This window comes from Girardinichthys multiradiatus, chromosome 18, assembly GCF_021462225.1.
Source record: "Girardinichthys multiradiatus isolate DD_20200921_A chromosome 18, DD_fGirMul_XY1, whole genome shotgun sequence".
In the NCBI taxonomy this organism is placed as follows: Eukaryota; Metazoa; Chordata; class Actinopteri; order Cyprinodontiformes; family Goodeidae; genus Girardinichthys; species Girardinichthys multiradiatus.
Window position 1 is genome coordinate 9,637,244 of NC_061810.1, and position 19,346 is coordinate 9,656,589.

The 19,346-nt window shown below is 41.5% G+C and overlaps 1 protein-coding gene across 9 annotated transcripts in view; it reads right to left on the reverse strand.

Annotated features, from left to right (window-relative positions):
- Positions 1-19,346, reverse strand: part of LOC124883862 (chloride channel protein 2-like) — a 231,731-nt gene that overhangs the window by 35,875 nt on the left and 176,510 nt on the right. For all 9 annotated transcript variants that reach the window (XM_047391271.1, XM_047391276.1, XM_047391272.1 and 6 more), the window contains 2 exons: positions 17,872-18,085; positions 2,943-3,076 (listed from right to left, as the gene is read on the reverse strand). In XM_047391271.1, coding sequence (XP_047247227.1) covers positions 2,943-3,076; positions 17,872-18,085 — 348 coding nt within the window. The remainder of the gene's footprint in view (positions 1-2,942; positions 3,077-17,871; positions 18,086-19,346) is intronic.

Genomic DNA, 19,346 nt, shown 5'->3' on the forward strand with positions numbered 1-19,346 from the left:
GGATTTCTTTGAATTCGAGTACACTATTTTGAATAACTGCACAGTATTTATTTCCCTATGTTGTAAATTTGCCCTCACTTAAAACCTCTTATTCTTACGTTCTGTTTTTCCATTTTACCCTTGTATGAATCTGCATGGTTCACATTGCCTGTCAATTAGCTGCTGGTAGTCCTAAATTTCTCCACTGATGGAAAATCGTGTTATTTAATTTCTTTTCTCTATTCTATTTTTGATCTTTTAAAGATGCTTACTAAGCATGACTCTCTCTCCTTTATGATTGTAAGACCTAATTTGAGTTTTGTTTTGTTGAAATTGACATTCATTGACTTAGATATGTAAATTATGTATTTTTTATATACAGGTCCTTCTCAAAATATTAGCATATTGTGATAAAGTTCATTATTTTCCATAATGTCATGATGAAATTTTAACATTCATATATTTTAGATTCATTGCACACTAACTGAAATATTTCAGGTCTTTTATTGTCTTAATACGGATGATTTTGGCATACAGCTCATGAAAACCCAAAATTCCTATCTCACAAAATTAGCATATCATTAAAAGGGTCTCTAAACGAGCTATGAACCTAATCATCTGAATCAACGAGTTAACTCTAAACACCTGCAAAAGATTCCTGAGGCCTTTAAAACTCCCAGCCTGGTTCATCACTCAAAACCCCAATCATGGGTAAGACTGCCGACCTGACTGCTGTCCAGAAGGCCACTACTGACACCCTCAAGCAAGAGGGTAAGACACAGAAAGACATTTCTGAATGAATAGGCTGTTCCCAGAGTGCTGTATCAAGGCACCTCAGTGGGAAGTCTGTGGGAAGGAAAAAATGTGGCAGAAAACGCTGCACAACGAGAAGAGGTGACCGGACCCTGAGGAAGATTGTGGAGAAGGGCCGATTCCAGACCTTGGGGGACCTGCGGAAGCAGTGGACTGAGTCTGGAGTAGAAACATCCAGAGCCACCGTGCACAGGCGTGTGCAGGAAATGGGCTACAGGTGCCGCATTCCCCAGGTCAAGCCACTTTTGAACCAGAAACAGCGGCAGAAGCGCCTAACCTGGTCTACAGAGAAGCAGCACTGGACTGTTGCTCAGTGGTCCAAAGTACTTTTTTCGGATGAAAGCAAATTCTGCATGTCATTCGGAAATCAAGGTGCCAGAGTCTGGAGGAAGACTGGTTAGAAGGAAATGCCAGAAGTCCAGTGTCAAGTACCCACAGTCAGTGATGGTCTGGGGTGCTGTGTCAGCTGCTGGTGTTGGTCCACTGTGTTTTATCAAGGGCAGGGTCAATGCAGCTAGCTATCAGGAGATTCTGGAGCACTTCATGCTTCCATCTGCTGAAAAGCTTTATGGAGATGAAAATTTCATTTTTCAGCACGACCTGGCACCTGCTCACAGTGCCAAAACCACTGGTAAATGGTTTACTGACCATGGTATCACTGTGCTCAATTGGCCTGCCAACTCTCCTGACCTGAACCCCATAGAGAATCTGTGGGATATTGTGAAGAGAACGTTGAGAGACTCAAGACCCAACACTCTGGATGAGCTAAAGGCCGCTATCGAAGTATCCTGGGCCTCCATAAGACCTCAGCAGTGCCACAGGCTGATTGCCTCCATGCCACGCCGCATTGAAGCAGTCATTTCTGCAAAAGGATTCCTGACCAAGTATTGAGTGCATAACTGTACATGATTATTTGAAGGTTGACGTTTTTTGTATTAAAAACACTTTTCTTTTATTGGTCGGATGAAATATGCTAATTTTGTGAGATAGGAATTTTGGGTTTTCATGAGCTGTATGCCAAAATCATCCGTATTAAGACAATAAAAGACCTGAAATATTTCAGTTAGTGTGCAATGAATCTAAAATATATGAATGTTAAATTTTCATCATGACATTATGGAAAGTAATGAACTTTATCACAATATGCTAATATTTTGAGAAGGACCTGTATTGATACCAAAAATGTAATTACTGTCAAATTCATTTGGTAACGACATCACTCAGTGAAATGAACAAGACACCCTGGTCAAGTGACCTATACGTTTTACACAGTTATATTTCAAAAGATTTTTTTTGTAATATTATTAACAATAATGTAATTTACTACACTACAGGATAAATTTTATTGGCTCAAAAATGTATTTAAAAACTTAAACTTAACTCAAATATAATTATTGGAAAATTCCTTATTTAAAATGGCCAAAAAGATTAGGTTATTGGCAGGCCTTGTGTTATTGGCCATTAATAAATGACTGCTTGGTGCAATTCCCACTGATGTTATTGCACATGATTGATTAATACTCTACATGAAGCTAACTGAAAGCAAAGAAAACAAACTATCACTTCAGGAAATGGGGTGACTTCATTACTTTCATAGTTTTGCATAGATTTTTTTTTTTTTTTTTCACACCTGACTTTTTCAGGTCTGACAAGAGTTTTCACAGGTCGTTTCACTCCAACAGTGATTCTTTCATACCTGCATTGGGAACATTTCTTACCTGCTTTGACTGATAATGATTTAATGATTTAATAAAGTCATTTTCTATAATCTTCTCACAGTCCACTGTACGGGAAAGGGCCTATGTACGTCCAAAAAGTAACTTCTACTGGAAAATATTTGATTGGTTTGATCAGGGGTCATAATTTCACAAAATAGCAAAGAAGAGGTACAAATGGGGGAATGAAATGAAGAAGTGGTCACTTGACCCAAGGTTGTGGCAAATGACTAATGGGATCATTTTGATAATGAGTGAGCCTGATTGCTGCAGAAATACAGGGAATATCTGAATAGTCATTAAGAAGATGGACCAAAGAGCTCCTGCTCTCTAGATGAACTACCTTCAGGTGAAAATAAATCTTTTGTCACTGTGCCTTTTGGTGGTTCCACGATACACAGTACATGTATAGATGTGTGGATTTTTTTGTCTCACCAGCAGACTCCACCAATGCCAGAGTCTTGAGGTGGCCAGACATCAGAACGTTATGCAGGTCTCGATAGCAGCAGTTGAGGGTGATGTACCGTACATCTCGCACCATGATGTCCTCCACGCGGATGTTATATTTCCTGGGAAAAGCATGGGAGTAGAGAATATGAAATGTACAAAATGATATAGAAGTGAAATTTGTCTACTCATTCATTGAGATGAGGGATAAGAAAGAAGACAGATAAAATAGTATTTGAGACTCATTGACTGAAAACGTATTGACACTAATATTTTATTTTGAACAGTCCATAAAGCTTATACTAAGTAAGAGTCATAAATGTTTCAAAGCTATTGCCCTTGCAGCCTTTCAGCTGATGGGTCAACACAATAAAAAGCCACAGCGTCAACACATCTTTTGGTCGTTACTGCACTGACATGTGTGCTTTACGTGAATCTGTGCGAGCACTTCTTGGCTCAGCAGAATCACACGCCCCAGTACATCAGTTATCAACACTCAGATTTCTCTTCCTGCTGGAGCCGGCCAAAACCTGCAAACACAACAGCCGTCGCTTAATGGCTTCCGCTGCCAAGACCATCAGGACAAAGACTCTGGCCAAATCTTCACTTATTCAAGCAGTGACAACTCACAGCGCTAACCTTTCCTCAGATGCAAAAAACAAAATTGATGGCCATGCTCTCTAAACTACCAATTTAATACATATAATGCACAAAGCTAGTCCAGGATGCCTCTTAGAAAAATGAAGGAATCCTATCAATAAAGTTCTCCACATTAGATCACTGGAATAAGAAAGAAATGTGCCAGGCCAGAGGTTTGAAAGGACAGTGTGTGTACTGTGCAAGAGTAAAAAAGTTCCACGAAACAACCGTTTATAATTTTTTTACTGAAAGGAACCAGGTTTTAATTAGTTCCCTGAATGAAGTTTTATTTTTTACCATTTTAGAAGCACTGCTACTTTGAATGAAGTATGTAATACAGCAGTAACGTAAAACGGGAACCAAGAATAAGAATATAATTCAGATTTTAGAACACGGGGGTTGATAAGTTATATACTTTGCTTCAGTTTTACGAAACTAAAATAACAATCATCAATATTAGTGGGCTAAAGACACCCAGCTGCTGCTACTATCTACTTATGTAGCTTCCTTTCATGCAAGTATTGTATAGTGTTTGCATTTCTTCTAACAGTGTGTGATGTCAAGTTTTTACTTAAGATCAAACTAAAAACAGTTTAGGGATAAGACTGAGGAAGAAAAATCAGTAGAGAAGAAATGGGAATAGCATTACTCCACAACAAAATAAAAAGCTAGACTGACCACATGCTATAATGTTTCAGCTTAAATCTAATGTATTAATTAAATAGGCAAAATGTATATTATGATGACATAAAGCTATTTCTACAATGATGTAGTGTAAACAAGATTTTTGTGGTTTTCATGCTGTGGTTAATCCAAACATACAGATCCAGATACAGTTATGATATCAAACTTTGCATATTATTTTTATGGAATAAAATATCACCAACATTAGAAGGCCCTGTTTTAGAAGGCTTTAGTTTCTTTATTCAGAAATCTTTTGCCCCTTTTCTATGGGGTCTACTTGGGCCGGCTCTACTTCACTGAGCCCGTTTTGCAAGCGTTTCCATTACTGGTTTTTCTGGCCCGGTACCTAGTTTTTTTGTCCCTGCTGAAGAGCACGTAGCATTGGGTCTGAGTAGGAACTAAATGTGAGGATAACAGACTGCTGTTCACTGATTGGCCAAGGGACAAGGGGAAATGAGAAGATTTTTTGCCAAGGTATTGCAGGGAAAAGTAAAAAATCGTAAGAGCAGCTGCAATAATATTAAGGCCACTAACAATGGTCGGCGGATCAAACTGATATATATATATATATATATTTACTATTTACACAACAAACAATGCCTGAAGGCAGAAGGAATAGAGAAAGGACACGTCAGCTATCTGAATTTCATGCAAAAACACAAAACAATACGTCCATGAAACAAAGACCAACTTTAACCTTTTACTGTATATGCTTTTTCACAAAATGGTTTAACCATAAGAGACCTAGAACTTTTAAAACGTCAAATCCTTCAAAGATTTTGCAGTTAAACATTTCAAAATTCATTTTCTAGATGCTGAGACTAAAACACAAATAATTTATTTTGTCACATTTAAAAAAGATAAAATAGTTCCTTTACCATTGGACACCCATAACATCCCAAACATTATAGAGCCTTAAGGAAAGACTCGTCTTTGCACTGCGCTTGCTGACAGCCTTTTAATTTGCATGTGGATCAGAGAGAATAATGTAAATGCTTGCCTCTGAACTGGCCACAGCATCTGTCAAGGCAAATTTTCCTTGAGGCATCAAAGGTGGAAGAAATCCAATAGCTTTTCTCTTAATTCAACCAACCTTCCTTGTAATAGCTGGGAAAAGAATCTGATCAGGCCGCCGGCATAAGCTATAAATTGCACAACCTGAAAGGTGGGCCCAATTGCTTTTCCTAATAAATCACACAGATGCTAAATAAGACTGATAATCTGGGAATTTTCTTTAAATGGAGACTGCATCTTTTTTATTTTTGCAGTTAGGAGTTATATATGGCCTAGCCAATGTTAACCAGGTGCAGCAAGGCTCAGGTTTTACACTGAGATGAGGTGGAAAAAAAAGTGTTAAAACAGAAGAAAGTGACAAGAGAGCTGTGATGATTAAGAAGTTATCTAATGGTTTCCACATTTAGCAGTTAAAGTCAATTCATTACAGGATGGACCTTTTATGAATTAAGTAAGATGTGAAATCATGAATCAAGATGTGGAAAAGGCTTTGAACCGGCATGAATATGTAGAAAATGTGTATAGGGTGCAATTTATATGTAATCTGAATACCTGTTTTTGCAACTGCAGTCCAATAAATCCAATTCTCTCCATTTCAGTGTAGCTAAATGGATAAAATCACCTACCATTATGCTGTATGCCAGTAGCAAAGCAGGTGTTACACAAGTGTTCCTGTATAAGGTGTTTCTAGAAGTCAGAGATGGATAATTTCTTGTTTGGAAAAAAAATAATCATTAAAAATAATGTCTGAAATGTTTGATGACATTAATCCGGCATGACAGAGGTAGTAATAAGACAAAGGGATAATTGCAATGTGGCATGTCTAATATATATATATATATATATATATATATATATATATATATATATATAAATATATGTTCTGTTTTTGCATTACAGAATATACACATTTACAAGAGCTGGAGGAGCTGGAGGAGGTGTCTGGAGAGAGGGACGTCTGGGCGTCTCTGCTGAGTCTGCTGCCCCCGCGATCCGGTCCTGGATAAGCGGAAGACGACGAACGAACGAACGAACGAACAATTTACAATGTACAATATACACATATCTAATAAAAAAGGTGCATATGCTGTTGTTTTGTACTCTACTGGATGTTCATCAGAGAAACAGCCTGGGGGAAGAAACTGTCTCTGTGGCGTCTGATTTTAGTGAACAGTGCTTTGTAGCGGCGGCCTGAAGGTAAACCCTGAACAGTTCATGTGCAGGGTGTGTGGGGTCTGCAGAGATTTTAGCAGCTCTTTTCTTGACCCTAGACCTGTATAAGTCCTGGATGGAGGGAAGGTCAGCTCTGATTATTCTCTCTGCAGTCCTGATTATTCGTTGCAGTCTGGACCTGTCCTGTTTTGTGGATGAGCCAAACCACACTGAGATGGATGAAGACAGGACAGACTGAATGATGGCAGTGTAGAAGATGACCAACAGCTCCTGTGGAAGGTTGAACTTCTTGAGTTGCCTCAGGAAGTACAGTCTCTGCTGGGCCTTCTTTCGAACAGTGTCTATGTGTGAAGACCATCTCAGGTCCTCAGAGATGGTGGTTCCTAAGAACCTGAAGTGGTCCACGGCCGATACAGTGTTGTTGAGGATGGTGAGGGGGGTGTATGGGGGTGGTGTTCTCCGAAGGTCCACCGCCATTTCCACAGTCTTGAGTGGGTTCAGTTCAAGGTAGTTCTGACCGCACCAGTGTACCAGCCAATCCACTCATCACCGTCCTGGATCAGTCCAATGACAGTGGTGTCGTCTGCAAACTTAAGGAGTTTCAAGGACGAGTCCGATGAGGTGCAGTCATTTGTGTACAGAGAGAAGAAGAGTGGGGATAGAACACACCCCTTGGGGGCACCAGTACTTATTGATCTGGATCGGGAGAAGATGTTCCCCAGTCTCACCTGCTGCTGTCGGTCCGTCAGGAAGCTGTTGATCCACTGACACGTGGAGGCTGGGACGTTGAGCTGGGTGAGCTTCTGGTGGAGGATGTCTGGTATGATAGTGTGTGTGTATATATATATATATATATATACATACACACTGCTCAAAAAGATAAAGGGAACACTCAAATAACACATCCTAGATCTCAATGAATGAAATATTCTCATTGAATTCTTTGTTCTGTACAAAGTTGAATGTGCTGACAACAAAATAACACAAAAATCATCAATGAAAATCAAATTTATTAACCAATGAAGGCCTGGATTTGGAGTCACACATAAAACTAAAGTGGAAAAACACTCTACAGGCTGATCCAACTTTGATGTAATGTCCTTAAAACAAGTCAAAATGAGGCTCAGTATTGTGTGTGGCCTCCAAGTGTCTGTATGACCTCACTACAATGCCTGAACATGCTCCTGATGAGACGGTGGATGGTCTCCTGAGGGATCTCCTCCCAGACCTGGACTAAAGCATCCACCAACTCCTGGATAGTCTGTGGTGCAACGTGACGTTGGTGGATGGAGCGAGACATGATGTCCCAGATGTGCTCAATAGGTCTGGGGAACGGGCGGGCCAGTCCATAGCTTCAATGTCTTCATCTTGCAGGAACTGCTGACACACTCCAGCCACATGAGGTCTAGCATTGTCCTGCATTCGGAGGAACCCAGGGCCAACCTCACCAGCATATGGTCTCACAAGGGGTCTGAGGATCTCATCTCGGTACCTAATGGCAGTCAGGCTACCTCTGGCGAGCACATGGAGGGCTGTGTGGCCCTCCAAAGAAATACCACCCCACACCATTACTGACCCACTGCCAAACCGGTCATGCTGAAGGATGTTGCAGGCAGCAGATCGCTCTCCACGGTGTCTCCAGACTCTGTCACGTCTGTCACATGTGCTCAGTGTGAACCTGTTCTCATCTGTGAAAAGCACAGGGCGGCAGTGGCGAATTTGCCAATCCTGGTGTTTTCTGGAAAATGTCAAGCGTCCTGCACGGTGTTGGGCTGTGAGCACAACCCCCTTTTGTGGACGTCAGGCCCTCATACCATCCTCATGGAGTCGGTTTCTAACCGTTTGTGCAGACATATGCACATTTGTGGCCTGCTGGAGGTCATTTTGCAGGGCTCTGGCAGTGCTCCTCCTGTTCCTCCTTGCACAAAGGCGGAGGTAGCGGTCCTGCTGCTGGGTTGTTGCCCTCCTACGGCCTCCTCCACGTCTCCTGGTGTACTGGCCTGTCTCCTGGTAGCGCCTCCAGGCTCTGGACACTATACTGACAGACACAGCAAACCTTCTTGCCACAGCTCGCATTGATGTGCCATCCTGGATGAACTGCACTACCTGAGCCACTTGTGTGGGTTGTAGAGTCCGTCTCATGCTACCACGAGTGTGAAAGCACCACCAACATTCAAAAGTGACCAAAACATCATCCAGAAAGCATAGGTACTGAGAAGTGGTCTGTGGTCCCCACCCGCAGAACCACTCCTGTATTGAGTCTGTCTTGCTAATCACCAAAGATTTCCCCCTGTTGTCTATTCCATTTGAACAACATCATGTGAAATTGATTGTCAATCAGTGTTGCTTCCTAAGTGGACAGTTTGATTTCACAGACGTTTGATTTACTTGGAGTTATATTGTGTTGTTTAAGTGTTCCCTTTATTTTTTTGAGCAGTGTATATATATATATATATATATATACATATATATATATATATAAAGAAATACTAAAAGGTGAAGCAAAGTAAATAGAACTATTACAAGTTTTTTGGCACTCTCAAAAGCAAAATTAGGTTTTGTGGTAACACTGTAACCTATTAAGAAAAAAATAACATTACCATAAAAAACATCCAGTATTTCTGCTTTTTGGGGTTCCTCAAGGGCTGCTTTCTCAGATCCACTTCTATTCAACATGCACAGTACATGCTCTTCCTAGCTATATTGTTAGAATTAGTAGAATGCTGATGACTGACAACTTTATTGTGTCATCACATGAATACAAAATTGGCCAGAATGTCCTCCAGCCTAAACTAGGAAAAGACAAAAGGATTACCTGTCAAAAAATGAGAGATACATTTCTGAAAATATTTAATTACATCCTTTTGAGGGACAACACTGAAGATATGATACAATGTAAAGTAGTCAGGGTATAGCTTGTATAACAGTGTAAATTTGCTGTACCCTTAAAATAACCCAACACATAGTCATCGATGTCTAAACCACTGGCAACAAAAGTGAGAACACCCCTAAATGAAAATGTTCCCAATTAGCCATTTTCTGTCCCCCGTGTCATGTGACTTGTTAGTGTTACAAGGTCTCAGGTGTGTCGGGGGAGTAGGTGTGTTAAATTTGGTGTTATCACTCTCACATTCTCTCATACTGGTCACTAGAACGTCAACATGGCACCTCATGGCAAAGAACTCTCTGATGATCTTAAAGAATTGTTATAATACATAAAGATGGCCTAGGCTGGACTGCAGTCGCGATCAGGTGGGTGGAGCACGTCTTGTACCTTCACTGGGTTGACTGGCGAGTTGTGCTCGCCCTGGGGTGGTTGGTCGGCCTGGCACTGTTATCCGGCTGGCGCATGTTTCTCTCTGGGGGTGCTGGTGTTGGCCAGATTGTTGGGTGGGTCTGGCGGTGTGCTGCTCCGCTGGCTGTCGTCTTTGGGTGGGGGGGATCGGGGCGGCGGTCTGGAGGGGGTTGCATTGTGTGGAGTGGGGGGTTGTTTCCTCGTTTTGGATGTGGGGTCACCGGCAATTGAATCGGCTGAGCGGTGACTGTGGAGTTGAACTGGTAGGTGTTTGTCCCCAGGCTGTCATAGCATTGGACGTAATGTGGTGTGTTTGTGTGGTTGCAGGGGCTGCCAGTTCGAGGTGTATACTGCCGGCTAGGGAACTGTTGGTGGGTCAGTTTGTCCCATCTTGGTGTGGGGTCAGGGTGTTCTTTGTGAACACAGTGCTCGGTGGTGTCTGCTCTGTTGCACTTGTAGGCAGAGGATGGGGTGGCGTTGGGCGGGGCCCTTGCCTTGCTGTTGGGCGCCCTGTGTGGTGGAAGGCAGGATGCGGCGGGGGTGCTTGGAGTGGGGCTGTGTGTGGAGCTGGCGCTTTGCAAATGTGTCTTCGTCTGCTTTTCGGGGGGTGGAGCTCATCTGTGGGGATGTGCCCTTTTGGGGAGGGGATTCATGGCGTTTGGGTTCAGAGGCATGTGTTCGATATCTGTGTCCTGGTTGGGGGTCCTGTGGGAGATTAATGTTGGGGTCCATAGGGGGTGGGTAATACATGTTAAGATTGGTATTCATTGGGGATTTGGGACTATTTAATCCTGGGACGGCACTGGTGGGATGGCTTATTTGGACCAGGTAGACCCCTCTTTTGTACGTAGCCCCCTCTCCGGATAGGGACGAAGATCGTTGGGGGCTGGGGTTGGAGCGTGGGCTCGGGGTCGCTGGAGTTGTTCGGGTTCATGTGGGGGTGTGATTATTTTTATGTGTACGCATGAGGATGTGATTGTGACTGTGTGTGCCTGTTTTTGTGTCAGCTTGGGTCTTAGATGCTCACACTCACTTGAATCAGTTTAGGCCCCACATTTGATGGGGGGCCTATTTCCTCCCTGCCGGTGGATGTTGTCTCTACCCGCTGGTGTATTTGTGGTTCTTGGGATCCGGAGCAGGGTGCTTCGGTGTGTGTCGGCTCACTCTCGGTGGCTATTTTCCGGGACCTTACCTCCATTGCTGGATCTGCTCCGGTGTAGACTGCTGTTGATGGGGCCTGTGGTCTCGTCGCTGCAGCTCCCTGGGGCTTCTGTACTGTCGCTGCTGGGTGGTTCCCCTGGGGTTTTCCTCTGCTCTTCTGTGGAGGGGTTGCGGTAATCCCGGCAGTGGTCCTCCCGGGGTTCCCGTGCTCTGGGTGGCCTTTTTATGTGTGAGGCTCAGATCTCCTCTGTGTCTGTCTTGGGTCCAGGGGGGCAGGTCTGTGGCTCCTTACACTCACTATTGCATATTTTTAATGGAGAAACCTTGCGTGCAAGTGCTCACACAGGTGTTTAGATTCAGGTGTTAACAGGTAGACAGATGTTTTATATTGAGCTGCATTTACTACCAAATACATCTTGCATCCATTAGTACCGTGCACTTTTCAGTAACATTGCTGTTGTTATATTTGTTTCTGCAGGTGTAGAAGCAGTCTTCTAGGGGGTTATCGTGAATTCTCTCCATCCTTCTTTCTGTCCTCTATTCTTTTATCTCCCTTTTTTCCTTTTTGCCCCACGTCACTCTCTTTTTGGCTCATTTTTATTTATTTTTGTTTCCATCTCCATTGCAATTGAAATAATCCCAAAGCAGTTTCTAATAACGTTTCTTTTATAAACATCAAGCGAAGCAATATAGCATTGGCCGTAATGCTCCACTTGTGAAAATAAATCTGATGGGCTCCTCCTTGTCATTCAGAAAACAATTTTGAGTGAAAAAAAAAAAAGTTAACAGGACAGGTTCCATTCAGAACAGGCCTCACCATTGTCAACCAAACAAGCTGATTGCAAGTGCTCAGTGAACTGGATAAACTGACTGTGTAAAAGCAACCGAATATTGAGATCTATTTTCCAACAGCAGTAGGAAAAGTAATTTGCTGTGCCTTAGGTAGAAAACATATACACTCAGACCTGTTAGGAAAATATATGTCTGGATCATTTCCAAACTCTGTTTCAGAGCAGCTCTGAGTTTCTCACTGCATTAGGAGCACTGCAGAGTTGTTTGGCTAATGTTTTTCATGCAGCCTCCTGGGACACTTATCTCTGCAGTGGACGAGGCAGTTCAGGATGCGGCATGCAGCACTGGCTTCTTGCACAGAAGTATGTATAAATAATGACTAAAAGAGAATAAATTCATCAAAACCTAAAAGTGAAAGCAAATGTGTTGGGGTTTCTCACCACAGTCAGTAAACCGACTTATAAAGGTTTGTTTACTATTGAATTTTTGATAATCCACACATATAACTATAAAAATGATTTTTTAAGATTATTTTTCAGAGCAGGACAATATTAGAACTGATACCTAGGAGCCTGATTATGAAATATCTCAGCTGTGTAGGTGGGTGTTTTCCTGCCTACTGTGTGTACAGGTCCTTCTCAAAATATTAGCATATTGTGATAAAGTTCATTATATTCCATAATGCCATGATGAAAATTTAACATTCATATATTTTAGATTCATTGCACACTAACTGAAATATTTCAGGTCTTTTATTGTCTTAATACGGATGATTTTGGCATACAGCTCATGAAAACCCAAAATTCCTATCTCACAAAATTAGCATATTTCATCCGACCAATAAAAGAAAAGTGTTTTTTAATACAAAAAATGTCAACCTTCAAATAATCATGTACAGTTATGCACTCAATACTTGGTCGGGAATCCTTTTGCAGAAATGACTGCTTCAATGCGGCGTGGCATGGAGGCAATCAGCCCGTGGCACTGCTGAGGTCTTATGGAGGCCCAGGATGCTTCGATAGCGGCCTTTAGCTCATCCAGAGTGTTGGGTCTTGAGTCTCTCAACGTTCTCTTCACAATATCCCACAGATTCTCTATGGGGTTCAGGTCAGGAGAGTTGGCAGGCCAATTGAGCACAGTGATACCATGGTCAGTAAACCATTTACCAGTGGTTTTGGCACTGTGAGCAGGTGCCAGGTCGTGCTGAAAAATGAAATCTTCATCTCCATAAAGCTTTTCAGCAGATGGAAGCATGAAGTGCTCCAAAATGTCCTGATAGCTAGCTGCATTGACCCTGCCCTTGATAAAACACAGTGGACCAACACCAGCAGCTGACATGGCACCCCAGACCATCACTGACTGTGGGTACTTGACACTGGACTTCTGGCATTTTGGCATTTCCTTCTCCCCAGTCTTCCTCCAGACTCTGGCACCGTGATTTCTGAATGACATGCAGAATTTGCTTTCATCCGAAAAAAGTACTTTGGACCACTGAGCAACAGTCCAGTGCTGCTTCTCTGTAGCCCAGGTCAGGCGCTTCTGCCGCTGTTTCTGGTTCAAAAGTGGCTTGACCTGGGGAATGTGGCACCTGTAGCCCATTTCCTGCACACGCCTGTGCTCTGGATGTTTCTACTCCAGACTCAGTCCACTGCTTCCGCAGGTCCCCCAAGGTCTGGAATCGGCCCTTCTCCCCTCAGGGTCCGGTCACCTCTTCTCGTTGTGCAGCGTTTTCTGCCACACTTTTTCCTTCCCACTGAGGTGCCTTGATACAGCACTCTGGGAACAGTCTATTCGTTCAGAAATTTGTTTCTGTGTCTTACCCTCTTGCTTGAGGGTGTCAATAGTGGCCTTCTGGACAGCAGTCAGGTCGGCAGTCTTACCCGTGATTGGGGTTTTGAGTGATGAACCAGGCTGGGAGTTTTAAAGGCCTCAGGAATCTTTTGCAGGTGTTTAGAGTTAACTCGTTGATTCAGATGATTAAGTTCATAGCTCGTTTAGAGACCCTTTTAATGATATGCTAATTTTGTGAGATAGGAATTTTGGGTTTTCATGAGCTGTACGCCAAAATCATCCGTATTAAGACAATAAAAGACCTGAAATATTTCAGTTAGTGTGCAATGAATCTAAAATATATGAATGTTAAATTTTCATCATGACATTATGGAAAATAATGAACTTTATCACAATATGCAAATTTTTTGAGAAGGACCTGTATTTTTTGTGTTACATTTGCTACAAAAACAATTTATGAAAGAAAATAAGAGACTAAAGACTAATTTTTTATGTCACCTAAGCCACTTAAAATGCTGGCCCAGCGAATAAATGTAATCAAAATTAAGGCAGGATTTTACAAAAAAAAAAATTGCGTAAGAGTATGCTCATGCACTACAAGATACATACGTCTTTTTCACATGTTTAAAGCAATTGGCTAGGACTATGCATAATTCCACACATCCACACAAACAAATAGGCACACAGGTGTGAATACAATAAGAACGCCAGAAGGTTACAGCAGATCATCTGAAGTGGTAAAGGAGAAGAGAGTGACATAGTTGGAGACAGTGGAAACTAAATAAGACAGTGAGAGACAGGGGGTCAAGTGAAGTGGTGAAGTAGTGAAATGAATGACTCAGAGAAGCTCTCCTGGAAACAAATTATTCAGAATGACATACGTTGTGCCCTTATTGCTAACTAGTTTGTGAATGATGCGTTTAAGCTATTATTCCCATGTAACAGTTTGCAGATATCAAGGAAAAGCTGTTAAATGCGAAGTGCTAATGTATGGAATGGGGCATCTCTGGGGACACCCAGCACCTTGTATGTATATGATATACACTGCCTGGCCAAAATAAAAAGTCGCCACCTGGATTTAACTAAGCAAATAGTTTGGATAATTACTGCATGGGCGATTATGTTTCAGCTACCAACAAGTTACTTAACCCCAACTGGTGCAATGAGTTGCTTCTCATTTCTTAAACAACCATGTTGAAAGATACATCCTGTGGTCGGGAAAAAGATGTCAGTCTGTTTCAGAAGGGTCAAATCATTGGCATGCATCAAGCAGAGAAAACATCTAAGGAGATTGCAGAAACTACCAAAATTGGGTTAAGAACTGTCCAACGCATTATTAAAAAGTGGAAACATAGTGGGGACCCATCATCTTTGAGGAAGAAATGTGGCCGGAAAAAAATCCTGAATGATCGTGTTGGGCGATCACTTAAACGTTTGGTGAAATCAAATCGAAGAAAAACAACAGTAGAACTCCAGCCTATGGTTAATAGTGAAAGTAAGAGCATTTCCACACACACAATGCGTAGGGAACTCAAGGGATAGGGACTGAACAGCTGTGTAGCCTTAAGAAAACCACTAATCAGTGAGGTTAACCGAAAAAAAAAAAAAAAGGCTTTAATCTGCTAGGGAACATAAAGATTGGACTCTGGAGCAATGGAAGAAGGTCATGGTCTGATGAGTCCAGATTTTCCCTGTTCCAGAGTGATGGGTGGATCAGGGTAAGAAGAGAGGCAGGTGAAGTGATGCACCCATCATGCCTTGTGCCTACTGTACAAGCCTATGGGTGCAGTGCTATGATCTGGGGTTGCTGCAGTTGGTCAAGTCTGGGTTCAGCAACAGTAAGTGTTCAAAGAATGAGGTCAGCTGACTACCTGAATATACTGAACGACCAGATTATTCCATCAATGGATTTTTTCTTCCCTGATGGCACGGGCATATTCCAAGATGACAATAGCAGGATTCATTGGGCTCTAATTGTGAAAGAGTGGTTCAGGGAGCATGAGACATCATTCTCACACATGGATTGGCCACCACAGAGTCCAGACCTTAACCCCATTGAGAATCTTTGGGATGTGCTGGAGAAGGTTTTGCGCAGCGGTCAGACTTTACCATCATCAATGCAAGATCTTGGTGAAAGATTTATGCAACACTGGGTGGAAATAAATCTTGTGACATTACAGAAGCTTATCGAAACAATGCCACAGCGAATGGGTGTCGTAATCAAAGCTAAAAGCGGTCCAACGAAATATCAGAGTATGTGACCTTTTTTTTTGGGCCACATTTTTGTTGGCCAGGCAGTGTATATTAATAAGTGTGAAGGAAACTAACTGTAACTATTGAGTCAGGAACCTAAACCCATGTTTGCTTTGCCAACAGATTCAAGTCTAACAGACTGTGTGATTTGAAGTTTTAACACATAAATTAAACTAAAAATATATAGAAATACTTGTTTTTAACTAGTTACATTTAAATAACAAATAAATAAAACACTGGTATACAGAGACAGTCATTTTTTGTGACGCCGTTTTCGAGTTTACTCCTGTTACATGTAAGCACCAGATTACAGAGAATTTCAAATATAATTTTATCATTTTCAATGTAATAAATGTTGCCCAGCAGTAGAGACTCTGGCTCCAACCTATTACCAGAAAACTCCTTCATAAAGCTAGTTAGTAGAAAGAAGTGCTTTAAAATGTTCTGGTAGATGGCTGTGTTGACTGTGGATTTCAGAAACCACAGTGAACCAACTTTAGTAGATGACATGGCTCCCCAAATCATTACTGATGGTGGAAGCTATACCCTGGACTTCAAACAACATGGATTCTGTGCCTCTCCACTCTTCCTCCAGACTCTGGGACCTTGATTTCCAAATAAAGTGCAAACTTTACATTTATGAAAAGAGGACTTTGGACCACTGAACAACAGTCCAGTTCCTTTTTTCCTTAGCCCAGGTAAGACATTTGCACCTTATGGACTCCAGCCCACTCCTTGTGGAGTTCCCTTAGATTCTTGAATGGATTTTATTTGACAATCCGCTCGAGTCTGCAGTTTTCTCTGTCGCTGGTGCACCTTTTTCTACCTTTTTCCTTCCACTCAATTTTCTAAGAACATGCTTGGATGCAGCACTTTAAACAACCAGCTTATTAGCGATTAACTTTTTGTGGCTTACCCTCTTTGTGGAGGGTGTCAATGGTTATCTTCTGAACATCAGTGTAGTCAGCAGTCTTCCCCAAGACTGTGTAGCCTACTGACCCAGACTAAGAGATCATATTGCCTTTTTTCCATTAGTACCTACTCTACCTGACTCAGGTCAGCTCTACACAATTTGGTTTATTTTCCATTACCACTGAATACCATCTCAATGTGGGCAGCATCGTCAACAGGAAAGTGGTCCCACAGGCTGAAAAAGTAGTGTGATGTAATTTGTGACACAAGCAAAACAACAGCCTTAAATGCTGTTCAGTCTATGGCTGTTGTCAGACTTGTCAGAAGAGAGTCAGAGAAGGTAGCAAGACAAAGCACTCTGATTAAGTACAGGAGAGAAAGGAAAGCCATGCAGTGGTATCACAATGAAGGGTACAATCTAGAGGATGTGTGAGGGTAAGCTAATGCTACCTTATGCTAGCTTGCTACAGTGTTCATTAACACAGTTTATTAAAGTCATTAAAAAGATTTAACTGAAAAAAAGTGTATCGGTCCATCTCATCAATATGGTTAAAAAAAAGACCCTCAACAGAGCATCAACAAAAACTGTAGTCTGAGCAGAAGAAAATGTAACTAGCATGCTAATAGGCATCCGCTAGCAAGATGCAACAACAGTCTGATTTAATATAACAATTAATATACACAGAACTAGTAATTGTTTTCTTCTTTTGATCATACTGGTGACCATTTAAATGAACAAACTAAAAGCAGGAAGGCTTTCTAAACATAAAATCTTACTTAAATTAAAAGCTGAAAGCTATTTTTTGGCATTTTTGTAGCAAACATTAGACGTTTATGAACTCCTGGAATATAGCACCAAAAATTACAAATGGCAACATTTAAGTTTTCCAGATTTTACATCTAGATCTCTGCCAAGTTAATAGAACCTTGGCTTTTATATTGCAGATATAGAAGAGCTTCTGACTGTCTCATCAAGCTCTTTCAAACACTGTGACTCAAACCATATTTACCATCATGTCAAACCGTCTCCACACAAGCTCCTGTTGTTATGGATCTTAAAGTGAGGATGAATACTGTACTAGTTGAAGACTTAAAAACTGTAGAAATAGAAATAAGTTAACCTAAAAAAGCTTCACCTGTCTGTGGATGGCAGCATTACATTCTAATGAGACTACTACACTATATATATCATGCTGTACGTACTCGTGGTGACCCCAGCCCAGCTCTGGGAGGTAGGGCAGTTTCTTGATCCTGATGATGGAGTCGTAGAGCGACGGCTGTAAAGACTGAGCCACGGCATTGGCAAGGATCACAGCTATCATCACCGGCAGGATGTGGGAGATCTGACCAGTCAGCTCAAACACAATGACCGCAGTGGAAACGGTGTGGGTGACCGCTCCTGACAAGGCTGCAGCACCTGGGGTAGGGGGAAGACAGCAGGGTGAGCAAAATGAGCAGTACTAGTAATTATCAAGATAAGGTCCGAATCTATCAACAGGATTATAAGAGTAGGTTTAGGAACATCATAAATAAGGATTCTGACAGCTAAAGTTTCTTTTATCACAAAAGAGTGTGAAATACCTTACACAAACTTTGTAAATTTAAGTTTGATTAACTTACAATCTACCTTTCAACGGAGACCTGGTCCCTAAAGTGCACCTTGTTCACATAATTAACTTTCTTTTTGCACGTTTGGTCTGTGTGAATGTTATTATCTTTATAAAAGCAATTAAGCAGATATGTTGTGAATTTATTTAAGAAAATGATTTGTGTAGTGTAGAGAGCGGACTGTAAACACTTCTGAGCTGAATTCTGCTGCCCTATAGAGGATCAGGAACAGATCTGGGTAGTCAGTAGTCGTGGAATCTGATTTCGCTGGCTGTCTGTTACTAAGGTTAAGTTACCACACTTAACACACAGAGAGGCTGGTGAAATTTAGGAGCAATGGCAGGATTAAACATTTAAAAAAGTTTTGATAGGACACTACTAAAGAAACGGTAAAGGGACAGATTGGGATTATCCATTGTTTGATTGCTGGTAATGCAAACGGGTGGTCTTTATGGGGTACACAGGAACCACAGAGATGTAAGAAGCTTTTAAAAGGAAACTGTATTTCTTTACAATATGTTTGCGATTCAATCAGGATGCAAGAGTAAGACTCCATTGGATAACAGGAAGGCTCTTTCATTTTACAGCAAGGTTGCAGTGTTTTGTCCATTTGGGCTTTTAACCCATGTCTGTAATGCAACATGCTGGATTTAGAAAGGTTGGCAGCCCTTTGGGAACCTCAGAGTTAAGGTAAGAATGTTTTTACAATGTTAGTCATTCTACTTGGCAATATCAAAACCTAAACCGATTTAAAACCAGTTTAAAAAGTCAAGCTGATTTAGTCATTACTCTAAAATAATTGTGAGTATGTTTCTCTCACAGATTGTGTGACGTTGGCTATAAATGATTAATAACTTACAGCAAGAAGGCTAGAAAATAAAACCTTTTCAATGCATTATTTTAGTCTTGCAGGATACATCTGGATCGGCTACATTTCTTCGCAAAACATATACCAAACATTTCTAAAAACAAGAAACCTAAAAGCCATGATTAAACTCAGAATATGATATCTGTCTACTAAACCATCCTAAGTCATCCTCCTTTTATCAGTTGTATTTATCAGACTAACA